Source organism: Leuresthes tenuis, unplaced genomic scaffold (assembly GCF_036924035.1).
Source record: "Leuresthes tenuis unplaced genomic scaffold, fLeuTen1.0.hap1 SCAF_6, whole genome shotgun sequence".
NCBI classification, from domain to species: domain Eukaryota; kingdom Metazoa; phylum Chordata; class Actinopteri; order Atheriniformes; family Atherinopsidae; genus Leuresthes; species Leuresthes tenuis.
Window position 1 is genome coordinate 11,906,833 of NW_027325360.1, and position 13,020 is coordinate 11,919,852.

At 40.7% G+C, this 13,020-nt stretch overlaps 1 protein-coding gene across 1 annotated transcript in view; it reads right to left on the reverse strand.

Annotated features, from left to right (window-relative positions):
• gpat2 (glycerol-3-phosphate acyltransferase 2, mitochondrial) overlaps nucleotides 1–11,047 on the reverse strand; it is a 36,287-nt gene extending 25,240 nt beyond the window's left edge. Inside the window, exons 1-8 of the mRNA XM_072386856.1 lie at nucleotides 10,976–11,047; nucleotides 7,301–7,411; nucleotides 6,159–6,229; nucleotides 5,937–6,047; nucleotides 5,373–5,495; nucleotides 3,496–3,595; nucleotides 2,070–2,203; nucleotides 1,709–1,808 (exon numbers count right to left, since the gene is read on the reverse strand). Of these exons, the coding sequence (XP_072242957.1) occupies nucleotides 1,709–1,808; nucleotides 2,070–2,203; nucleotides 3,496–3,595; nucleotides 5,373–5,495; nucleotides 5,937–6,047; nucleotides 6,159–6,229; nucleotides 7,301–7,411; nucleotides 10,976–11,047 (822 nt within the window). The remainder of the gene's footprint in view (nucleotides 1–1,708; nucleotides 1,809–2,069; nucleotides 2,204–3,495; nucleotides 3,596–5,372; nucleotides 5,496–5,936; nucleotides 6,048–6,158; nucleotides 6,230–7,300; nucleotides 7,412–10,975) is intronic.
• Between the last annotated feature and the right edge of the window lie 1,973 nt (nucleotides 11,048–13,020).

Below are 13,020 nucleotides of genomic sequence, written 5' to 3' on the forward strand. Positions count from 1 at the left end.
GCCTTTAATTTTCCTGTTTTATTTGGAGTCTTTATATTCAAAATGTAACAGGAACTTGAATGGTAAATTGCTGGAAATAGATAAAACATTTTCTGTCATGACAGTGGCTTTCTTGACTCAAAAATAGCGATGCTGCTTTGTCAGTTGGTCCAAGATTTTGCCTGAAACTGAAAGATCTCAGCAGCTATTCCTCTGATGTTTGAGGAACAAAAATGTCACTGTTTCTGTGAGGATGATTCCTGTTGACTGCTTCTATACTGCTTTCTGTCTCTTGAGGCACTGTGAGCTTTGCAATCAGTTCAGTGTACGTTTATGTCTCCAGGATGACTGCACAGACTGGCAGTAAACAGTTACAGGGGAGAGTAGGTAGAACAAATCATTACTGATGACTAAGTGATTTGCATGATTCTATACGCTGACAAATCAAACAGAACAAGTAACAAATCATTTCAGACCTGTATAAACTGGCAGGGATGTACCAGCAGCCACATCTCACGTATGGAATTGTCAATGGAAAATGGTACTCATCACTCCTCCCATGCATTTCTTCTTTTTACAGTTTACAGTGGCAGAAATGACGGATGCTTCCAGAATGAATGGTTACATGACATTAGCATGGGTCAGTTTACCTACTGGTTCATCTTACCTCACACTCTCCCACATAACTTCGAGAATTTCAGACTCAATGACTTCTCATTGAGTGACTTGTGGATGTCAGACACTTAAATAAGCTCATAATGCAGCTGGGAACTGCAGCTTGTGTGCGACGCCGTACTAAAGCAAGATTAAAACACACCAACTGTCTGTTTGCATGTCTGTGCAGCCTTTCACAGGCATGAGTAGGGCTTCTCCGTGTTTTTGTCTAGATTCCTCAAACACTTGTGAACTTCTACAGAAAGAAAAACAAACACAAAAGCACAACTACATGTACCTTTACCCACTGCTTAGACCAGGTGTTCATGTAGAAAACACAAGCAGTCGGTAGTCAGCAAACCTGAAGACAATTAGCTCACAATTATCCAGGTTAAAATGCCAAGAGTCAGGATTGTTCATGCATCAATTAGACCGTTCAATAGATAGATAAACGGGCCTTGGGTCTTTTCACTTTGGAGCAATGGTTCCAGAAAGTCATGAAGAAAGAGGAAGAAAACAACAGTGAAACGGTGCAGGAGGAGGAAGAGGAGAAAGGCTAAGCTGACAAGATCAAGACCACAATTGCAGTGTATCTTTTTTGTACCTTACAGTACATTGGTTTGAAGTAGCACCGTATTTTGGGATAACCGAAGAAATAAAAAAGAAAATTGTACTCTTATAGAGGTTTTATAGAGGGCAAATCCATAAGAAGCTTCAGTCACGCCTGATTTTTGGTGTTTTGAATCAATTCTGCCGCCACGCAAGAATATGCTGTAATGTATGTGTTTGAGAACTTTTCTGCTGTCTGAGGATAAAAGTTTGATTTTTAACAAGCTTGAATGATTTCAGTGGAGAAGTTAGTGTTGACATGGAGGTTGAACATTTTGGAAGCTGAGAGTGCAGCCACGGAGAATCATATCAAGATTTTTACAACTGAGAACAACTGAAAAATAAATGACGACAAATTCTTCAAACTCTGATTTCAGGTATCAAATCGTAAAAATCAACAGAAATATCAAAAGGTACCTGCACCTTCTACTCCATCCCATTCATGAAAACAAAGCGTTGGACTTACAGAAGTCATGAGTGGAGAGTACAGCGGGTCCATCTCAGCTTCCAGCTCAGTTACTGCAGAGGATGGCAGGAGGATCACACCTACTGCCTGCAAGACTGATCTGTGGAATAAAGGAAGGACACGTATGCCATTTCAGATGCTTGAAGTAATTCTGCATTTCTTTCTGTGTTTAAAATTTATTTGTGAAGCCTAAATATGGGACTGTAATAAACTCAGCATCTAATTTCTGGTCTAAAAAGGTGTCTGCAGGATTTGTGGGAGAAAACAATGTGCTGCATTGTTAGTAGCTTGTTCCTGCAGCTCAACTTGCAGTGTTTGTGTGTGTGTGTGTGTGTGTGTGTGTGTGTGTGTGTGAATATACCTTAGGAAGGAGCTGGAAATGCGAAGAGGACAAACAGTGTATGGAATTCTCAGATTGTGACAGAAGAGCACGAGAGGGATAAGAGCGCAGTCCATGGCGCTCTGACGCACATACACATAAACCAGTGGAGAGCTCTGAATTAGAGAACAGAAGCAGCCTCAGACAGGCAGAATTCCTCACATTTTCATTCATTATGTCACACAAAGATCGGCTGTGCAGAGGTGACTAACTGTGAGCTCATGTTTAATCAGTGTGGCGATCAAACACCGAAAGCTTCAGATAGCATCAGACAAAAGGAATGTCAAGAAAACGCTTTTACCGTCGGATGACAATCTTCAAACGAGTTTTACTCAACAGCGAGGTGATGGAGGCTCAGATCAAGCATATATGTGCATAAATTGCTTCATGAACTGAACAGCACGCCATCTAAAGTGATGTTTTCTTCAACTAACAACTCAAGAGTATCTCAAGTAGCAGTTTTTCTGGTGGAAATAAAAAGCTGCTATTGCAAACTTAATCATTGTGAAGTTGTTGCTGAGATAAAGTATCGTTGTGCTTCAAGGACGATGGTGAGGGTTCAAAAAACCATGCAACCACAAATGTTGCTGTGTTCTCCAAACCTGTAGGACAACTACTCCACTGCTTTGTTTTTGAAAATCTGACAAAACCAAAACATTCTCACTAAACCGACTTCTAAATAACTGCACGAGCCTCCAGGCATCTAGATCAAGGCAGGCGAGTCATGGCCACATGATCATCAAACACTCTGAAGTCCCCTATTTGATTACTTCTGGTAAATGATTGTGAAATTTCCAGCGGAAAGAAGAAAAAAAAATCGACAATCTGAACACACACTGGAAAATAAACAAAGATGCACTGAATCAATAATTCAGAAAGGAGGACAGTCTTCTTGGGACAAATCCCAAATATATAATAAGTACCTGGCAATGTGTTTGGTCTTCATTTTCCCCAATGCTACATTTCAGCGAGATCAATGCAGAAGAGATATCTGAATGAAATGCGCTCATCCAACACCACTCCTTTTTTTTTTAAAAACCATTATCTATTAAGGCAAGCGTGAAATTAGAGTTGTGTAGTACTCAGAAAATAATTAAGTATAGGGAACAAAAGACACACTTTTAAAACTTTGATGTCCCCTTACTGAAAATATTCACACATTTCTTGTTTATCCTGCTTTGTGGCAGATGAGCACAAACAAGCCTGCAGCTTTTTGCCATCCCAGTAGATGACTGAACATAGCTTCATGTTCCACTTTGACCTTGTGAATAAAAAGAGTACCGTCCACATTTTGATAAATGAATCGACACCTATCGAGGCAGCAGTTTGAGACACATTTGATCAACAGCAAATAAAAGTGACAGTTTCTTATCTAAAGATGCGTGTGTGGATTTATGGGTGCTCATACCGCTTGTGAGGCTTTGTGTAAAGCTGACAGATGGCTGAGGTTAACTTGAACGCTGCCAAACACTGAAGCAAACATCTTCAACATCGCCCAGCACATGAATCTAGTTAACAGGGGATGGTGTGTAGGGGTGTTTAGAGAAAAAAAAAGAAAGAAGAGGAGACAAAAAATTAATGACTGGAGATAAGGAACACGGAGCACATGGCATACAAGAGAATAATGGACAGACTGCAGCGAATCTAAGAGAAACAGCTGCCAATAATGTGAGTAAGCAAAAAGTAGCTTTAATAAGAGAAGTGAGGATGGCTGCTGAGTGTGACAACATGTAAATGAAATGGAAGGGAGTGAGACGGCGTAGGGAGAGTAGGGATGAGTGATGACTCGGGGAGGAGAAAAAGCGGAAAGTGATAAAGAGGAAGGGGTGTAAGGGTGACAGCTGCAGATAGGGACAAAGGCAGGGGATGTAAATGAGAAAGGAGAAACGGGAAGAAGAGGAGATTTTTCAAACGAGATTCCTTCGACCACAGGACAGTCAAAAGAGTTTCTTCCAGTGGGGGAGCCAGAAATTTCAACTCAGTTTCATCAGACAATAAGAGAATTTTTAACACCGTCTACTGTGGCGATAGGAACAGCATCTTAGGAGCTGACAGATTCATAGCACCTTATTCCGCCTTAAAATGCGACAGAGGGCGACTGGAGTGGTTGCACGTCCTCACGGACACGTTTACGCTTCACCAACTGTCAGTGAGAAGCATGATGAATGACCGATGGACTGGATCAGTGGTCCTACTGGAAGCACAGCAGTCTCACCAGCATCTTACATGTTTAGCAGTCAGTTTTGTCCATGTCTTTGAGGGGCCAACGTTCTGTTTATCCAGAATGTAGCAAAAAGTGTGGGCATCTCTTCCACGTCCAGGGATTTGAATCTGAAAGCTAATTTCCTGCAGTCGCATTACAGGACTCTGGAGCAGGTTTTGACAAGACATGAAACTCTCTCAGTGTAATCATTTGTAAAACTGTTTCTACAAATAAGAATATGGGGGAAAAAAAACCCACAAATGAATAAATAACATTTTGGTTTGAGAGAAAACAAATTCAACCTTCCTGAAATTATGAAGCTCTTATTTAGATAGTGGAAAAAAAACCCACAGTGGTTTAAATTTTTCATCTTCTTGTTCATTTTCCTTTTTTTTTTTTTTTTTTTTTTTGCAATTACGGTGCACCGTTTTGTTCCTATTTCTATCCCTCAGAGCACTGACTCCCCCACTGAGTGGCCTCTTCTCCATAGCAACTACAGCTGCAGCCGATGGCCGTCACCAATAAATATGGCAAAAAGCACAAAAAACAACGGCACGATTGTCAACGTCTAAACCCACTTTTTTTTTTTTTTTTTTTTAAGAGGGCAAAAACAAAACATCAATCTGTTCCTAAAATTGTTTTAAAATTTGTGCTTTTGTTAGGGCTATTTTCCAACACATCCGGAGCTCTGGTAGGTGTTCACAAGGACAGATTAGATTCAGATTTATTCAACTGTGTTCTTGTAAATTGTAATAAAACAAGCAACATTTGTTGATGGAATGTTATTCATTGTTTTTTTTTTCCAGTATTTTCAGAGGATTTAATGCTGGTAATAACAAAGATCACTCGCCCTCAGTCATAAATATATTGAAGAAGTTTCACAAGATTCTTCTTTAGGATCATCGTTTCGAGGAAAATAATTAGAAATGTTTGTACAGGTCAGTCAAACTAATACTGAATTTAATGCAGTATTTTCTAGCAAATCATATGCAAATCATCGTTTCAAATAAATTAACAATTTAAAAAACATTTCTGAGCCTCACCCCGTTTGTTTACAGACGCACACGGACATACGCACAAACCTTAAGAGGCCAGAGGAAATGCAGGTGTTAATGAGGGGGAGGAATGGTGGGAGACAGCTAAGCTGCCCCTGGCCGTCCTCCCCCTCGGGTGCTTTATGGTCTGCTGCGAGCACCTCCTTCAACCTGAAACACATGGTCACAGGACAGCTGGGTTGAAACAGCACAAAGCCTCGTTTGTGCTGCACTTACACAAACATCCGCCTTCCAGTAAGACGACAAAAACAACAGCATCCCTGAGTGACACGGTTACATAAAGCTTAAACTCAATTACACAGGAGGAGGGCAAACAACAGATACCAACTGAGAACTCAGTGACAAAGATAGGGAACGTGTGAACAATGTCCCAAGTTATCCCATTTCTCTTCATTCACCCTGCACAGAACCCGTGATAGGCTCCATTTTCTGTATCTTTGTTTGTGTTTCTTATCTGCTTTCGTCTTTTCTCTTCCTGTCACCCCAGAGCTGTAGCAGCCCGTTTCATTTTCTGTATCTCTGCCCATCATTTATTTACACTCCTGTGGCATCTCTCCTCCTATCGTCCCTCTGTTTCCTCCCCTCAGGTACCTGTTGCTCTGACAGACTCTCTCCAGCCTGTTGTTAACAGGACTCCCATAAACCTTGCACCCACTCACAAACAGGGCACAGCACACCCTCCGCACCAACCAGCCTCGATATCTGCAAGAAAAGAAAAAAAACAGATGAGTCAGAGAACCGTCCATGAGTCAAAGTGCTTGAAGAGGAAAGATTTGTACGGGTTAACCCGAGTACCGTTGATACCGTCACTACCTGGTTTGCGTCTCGTCGACACTCAGCAGGTTGTGGAAGCCAAGAAAAGAGTTTTGTCCAAGCTTCTTGCGCTAAGCAATGACAAACAAAAAAAAAACAACAGACAAATGGTCTGGGTGTCACGATCAAGCCCAGGTATTCAATGGCTGAGAAAGCTCAACGGAGGTGATGAAATAATATCAGTTTGACAATTCCTGCTCCGCACAACATGACACAACATGCAAAATGAATGAGCAGCAAATTATTCACAGACACAGGCTGCAACACAGAAGAGTCCCACAGCAGTCAGACAGAGCTTGTTGCTGTGGAAGGTCCCCCACTACGTCAAACAACTCTGAAGTACCAAAGTGGCAGCGGTGATAGGAGACGCTTTCTGATCTCTTTAAGCACAGAATACACCGGACACTCTTTTGTCAAAGGATAGAAGATAATGCCAACGCTCTTTACAACTGCAATTTTCAAAGTACTGCTCAGTTATTTTCATACAATCAAATCCTTATGAGAGGGAAATTTGATGGCTCAAACTACAGCTTTTGTGGCTTTTTATACCACATTTGTCTTTTTCTTTGATCTCCAATCTTGGTTGTCAAGTGACATTCTCACTGGGCTTTTGTTGTTCATGTACAATGCCTTTTGTCTCATATTCTCTCTCGAGTCCTTATAAACTCTCCGTCGTACCTTACGATGCCAGTTTTGCTGACTTGCAGCTGTACGCCTCGGACGTCCCAGTCTTATCCATCACTCTTTTGCATCTCCTCAAACAATTCTGTTGCTAAATGTTCTGTATTCCTCCACTTTTAAGTCCTTTTGCCTGATCTGTAAAGATGCTTCACTGTTTCGCTTGCTTTTTTCTTCTGTTTGCAAATATTTTTAAGCCGCAGCTGGATGAGCTTTCGCAGCCACCGCATGAACAGGCCCAGACAAAAAAACATTTAATTGTATTAATAACATTAATAACAGCGGCTTAAGGTTTCCATCTAAATTAAAACATCTATGGGAACATCATTAAATTCAGCAAACCTAGCCCAGCATGCAAAGTCAGTATCTTAGTAGTCATTACAGGAAAGTAATCTTTTAAGATAATATCAATTTTATTGTGTTTTTTTTATTTTTATTTAGTTGGTGTAGTTATGTTTTCTTACCAGACTGTCCGGGGTACACTGGTGGCAGCACTGGCCCACGGCTGGTCTAAACTTGCCAAGACAAGGAGGCACAGTCCTCACCTTCTTCTTGATCTTCAGTTCCCATGACAGCTGAAAAATAGGGGAAACAATATGTTGTCATTTATTTATATTTGGCACCAAAAGAGCAAGACCTTCCTGTAATGTTTTTTTGTGATTTTCTAGAACAATAGCTACATATTTTCAAAGTATTTCTTTGGATAGTGGCTCCTTTTTCCACTCAAATCCAGTTCAGTCTCTTTGTTTGTAAAGACACTGACCCAACTCCAAGAACGAACCGGTGTTGTGTCTAAACCAGGCAAAAAATATACCTGCCAGTTGATTCCGCCTGTTGTTGCCCTTTAATTGTTAGCAGATATCTACGGTCGGTAGGACAGAGAGCAGAGCTAACTGGGAGCTCTCGTCAGCACTACCACAGGTTGGATAAACGCATAAACGCATCCTGCCACACTCTTGCTCTAGAGCTACCGTTGATTTTTCACAATAAAAGATCATTAATGACCTCTACATCCCCGCAGGACCACATTTCTGATAAAGTCGGGACGAGGAATGTCGCACAGCAACGTGTTCACATGGTAAAATGGACAAATAGCCCACCGCTTTCAACACTTTTCTCTGGTCATTTTACGCCATTCAAGCAACATATCAAATGGTTAGGATAGAGTATGGTGGAGGGTCTCCTCCTATCACACTATATACCATCAAAATGACATGGTTAAGCTTAGGGCAATGGGACAGGGCAGGAAGTCATTTCCTCAAAATATGTTATGTAAAATGACACGCCAAAGTACATAAAAAGCATTGCAATAACACACCAAATGACCTATTGGGGAGATGGTTTGCAGACTCGACCACGAGGTTTAAACATTGCACATTTTCAGAGACAGATGCACTGAATGCATGCAGCCTTGTACATAAATGTACAAATCACAGTCTGCAGAAGGCAGTGAAACAACTATTTAAATCACTATATTCCAACGTAATGTGAAGAAAGAGCTGCCGTTCGCTTCATTGGTCACATTTAGGGGACGAGAACCAAAAAAATTGACATTTTTTCACCTAAAATGTACTGGCCATTCACACAAATACTGGTTTAATTTGATTATGTTTTACTGCTCATCTGTGTTCATATTTATTGACAGTTTATTACAACCTATACAGCACTTTGGTCATCTGAGGTTGTTTTGATGTGCTACAGAGAAAGTTTGACATCACTTGACTTGAGTGAATGATTTTTTTTTTTTCTCTTTAAATTTCTACTTCACTGCACAAGGTTTTTCAATTTCAAGTAAAATGGTAGTTTGGTAATTATTGAACCTGTCAAAAAGCAATGCATCTTCAGTAAAGCAGTTCAGATGAAAAAAAAAAAATCTAAAAATGTTGCCTTCAAGCCTAAATTTTGTGCTGGCGGCGCTGCTGCTGCTGGCTACACATAACAGGCATCTTAGAAAAGAACCACTTTGTTACCAGCAGCCAGTCACAAGGAATCAGCATTCATTCCCATTCTGTAGTTCTACTATTGATAACGCAAAAGATACAGAACAGCATCTGAAGAATCCAGCAAAGACCTAATACAGGACCTGAGAGATGCATCTGGACCTCCGGTTGGTCCATCTATTGTTCACTGACTCATCAGAAATGGTCTCCATGGATTGGTGGCTGTGACTCTGTAAGAAGCCATTCTTAAGGAAGGGAAACAAGGAGAATAAGCTGAGGTATGCTCGATGACACAAGAAGTGGACTGAAAGTCAGTGACGAGTTTTATGAAGGACTTAATCCTCCCCAGAGCCCGATCTCAACATTATTGAAGAAGTGTGGGATCATCTTGACAGAAAACGGAACAAAAGGCAGCTGACAACCAAAGAAGAGCTTTGGGAAGTCCTCCAAGGAGCCTGGAGAACTATTCCTGAAGGCTACTTAAAGAAATGACAGAAAGCTTTTCTAAGAGGGTTCAGAAAGTGTTGAAAAAGAAAGGTCCTCATACCACATATTGACTTTTAAGCTTGTCAATAGTTGTACAATCTCTGTTTTTCCCTCATACACTGTATTTAGATTTGTATTTACAAGTTTTGATTCATTTAAGAACGCAATATGTTTTGGTTTTGATGTCCATTGTACATTTTATAAGCGTTTTTTTCACTTTAAAAGAGAGCTTTAACGTTAGCCTGACAAATATTTTTAAATTAAATGCATGCAGTCCGAAGAATAGAGCCACCATGCACCCCTTTCTGCAAAAGAAGCAGATGTGCAACAGGCGACTGCCCTCACTGAGTCAGTATAATAATTGGTTTTAGATTGGTTTTAGATTTTTTTCATTTACTTTTTGTATGAATCAGCAGCAAAGTTGAATAAAAGATGCATTTTTCATTGAAGTACCCATCTTTCTTGAGTTTATTATCATTTGCCACATAATTAAAGCAACTTCATGCTAAATTTAAGAAAAAAATTATAATTATCCGATTAGTCGACGAATCGTTTCAATAGTCGGTGACTAGTCAACTATTAAAATAGTTGTTAGTTGCAGCCCTACTGGCAATACATAAAAAACGAGGGCTGGCTCAACATTTTCGCACAGTACTGTGCATTGGATTGCAACAACACCCATCTATACCCAAATGTCAGTTCAGGAACACAACAGTCCTGCAATACGATCCTCCAGGTAACAACGTAATTTCTATTTAAACTACTTTATAGGTGTTGATATAGCGGCTCTGTCATTGTGGAGGCTGCAGTCTGTGCAGCTTTTGGACTATATTACATTATACCGATGGTTTTTCTTATATTTTCTGGAACAAATAGCAGGGTGGTACCACCAATAACATAAGTCATGAACACGAACACTTCGATTCTCTGATGTAATTTTGAGTTTATTAGAATTTCTTTGATGCTGTGGATTGGTTATAAGCTGGACCCACGTCAGCATGCAATAACATGGCAGTGTAGTAAATATCAACATAAATCCTATATGAGAACCAGCACCGTGCACTCAGTGCTCATCAAACAACCAGGCCACGCACCCAACGGGCCAGAATCTGTACCGTTTACTAATTAAGAGACTTCAAGTCTCGTCTCGACTTGACTGCTTGTCAGTACGAATATTTGATTTACAGTATGATCACAAACACTAACGGATTGATGATCAGGCTCTGTGTGTGGTGTTGTGTGGTTGGCGAGGATTCAGAGTGATCTCCACATTTCGACAAGATGAGCTAATGAATCAATGATGGCTTGAATGATGATAGATTTCAGAAGACTGAGTCAAATGCCACGAAAAAGCCGATTTAAAGACAAAACATGACACCAAAGACAAAGCTTAGATTGAAATATCAATAATGCAAATAGCCATACTAGCTTACAGGGACAGTGTGAAAAGGAGGGCGGGCGAGAGAAACAGTGACAGTTCTAGTATTCATGAGGTGCTTAGTAAACCTTTGAACATTTCAGCTAATTTTCTGACGGGCCGACATGACTCACTGATGCATCACATTCTGGAATTTGGTAAACATCAAAAAGAATTAAGAATATTGGGCCGTGCGTGTTCGCTAGCGATTGCGAAGAACAAAGCGTTTGAGATTAGTGCACACTGGGTAGGATGGAGAGAACAGTGAGAGAGAGGCATGCGAGCAGATTTCTTACAGCCGGTCTATTCTGCTGAATTGGTAGAAGGCCCAGGTCTTTGTTTATCTCGTCATTCTTCTCCTGCACCATGGTGAGGCTCCTGCAGATTTAGGCCTTGAAACCTATCAAGAAAAAGATTGGGAGAAAAGAGGATAATAATGGGGGTCATTTTTAACACTGTGCGTCGTCACAATGTGATGGAGTCACATGGTGGGAGAGGACACAAACATGTCTTTTTTTGGGAAGTGGACCTTGAAAATACAAGAACTAATTCTGCAAATTTACAGATGGCTCGGAGAAATGACTTCAATCATCCAATTTAAGAAAATGAAGACACAACCACACACAAGCTCAGTGCAAACATTCACTCAGGTTTCTGTGTCCTGGCAGGGGAGTGTTGGCCACACTCCAATCTATCACCCAATGCCCCTAGCTACAATTTCATCCCTCTAACCAACACATTTCCCCCCCGGTACCATTTTAAATTCTCTAGAATTCCAAACCTTCCTTTCATTCTTCTCAAGTTAAGGGAAAGCTGAATCTTGCTGATGGTTTCATTGAATTGGTTTCTCATTGTGTTGTTTTATTAGACTCGTGGCGAACTTTAGCTTAAAGCTTTTGTGCTTACTTGTGTATGCAGGTAGGAATAAAACAAAAGAATCGTCATTAAAGAGGTTTGACTTGGAGAAGAACTTGAGGCTGTCTTTGCTCAGCAAAGTCCAGGTGAAGCAGGGGAGACACGTGGGTTATAAATCATTAAAAGCAAGGCACATAGCCATAAGCTGAAAACAGCGCTTCTGTAACTGATGCTGGCCCCATGCTCATTCAGAAATGCATTAATGAGTGTTTGCAACATTAGCTCTAAGTTACTTAATTGATAGCACTGACTGTGCTGGTCCTCGAGAGAGTAATCATCTGAAATTAAGGTACAGTTACTGCAGATCGGTAAGAGTTCTTCACACTTCAAGGAAAAAGCAGTCAGAAGAAAACCACCATCCTGAGAGAGACTTCCTTTGGATTATTTAAGGCTTGTTTTCTACTACAAAAGGGTTAGGACGTGTTCTCATGTTATCAACTCCTTTCAAATATATCTTTCTGTGCTATATCCATCCGATTCAGAAGTCTCATTAGGCTCAGGGAGAGTTTTCAAGGGAGCATCTCTGTCTCCTGCTCCGTTGACCCCACATTGCCTCATTAAGTCTGCTAATTAAAACCTAAGCCTATCCAGTTTGGGAGATGCTCCATTTCAACTAGCTCCAAGTTCTCACATTCATTACCAACTCCAGTGGGAACAAAGACATTGATAAGAGCTAACCAGGGCTGTGTGATGCTTCACAGGTACAGCGGTTAATGGAGGAGACGAGGCAGTAAAATGGGGAGTAAAGGGTGTAAAATGGTGAATTAAAAAGGCAGAGAATCAGCCAAGGCTCCAGTGGGGTTATATAAGCCAGCCTGAAGGGAATACAAGACCAAGTGGATAGTCTTGTATTCCCTTTAGACTAAAATGTTGGGAAAATGAAGGAGTTCATTTTACTTTTCAAAACCCACCGTTTCGCAAACCAATACACAAGGCTGGAGCAGTATTCAGCTCTCGCACTAATGCCAGCTTGACTCTTGCTCTTGTTGAAGTTCATCAATCAATTACAGTCTTTAATTAATATGCTGCGGTTTACTAGAATGATAGCCATGATATAACTTAAGTGGGCCCATGATGGAAAAAAAGGGAGTGAAAATCAGGGGCCATTACGAAATGCCATGTCAGATTAGAGAAAAGATTTCATTTCACAGACACAACTGTACTGAGTTGGTGAAGTAAAGCCTTTCAAAACTGTTCAGTGATCAGCTGGGCATTTGAACACACTTAGCATATATTTGAAAAAGGAGTCCCATTCGAAAAGTAAATGACTAAAAATTAATCATGTCTTTGGCAGTTTGTGGGTGGGCTGCCAAGTGGATACCCATGCAAGTATGAGTGATAAAGGAAAACCGCTCATATAGAACAAAAAACAGGCTGAAGAGATAAATACCAGAGCAGTCAACAAGCCCAGTCTCAAGGAAATACA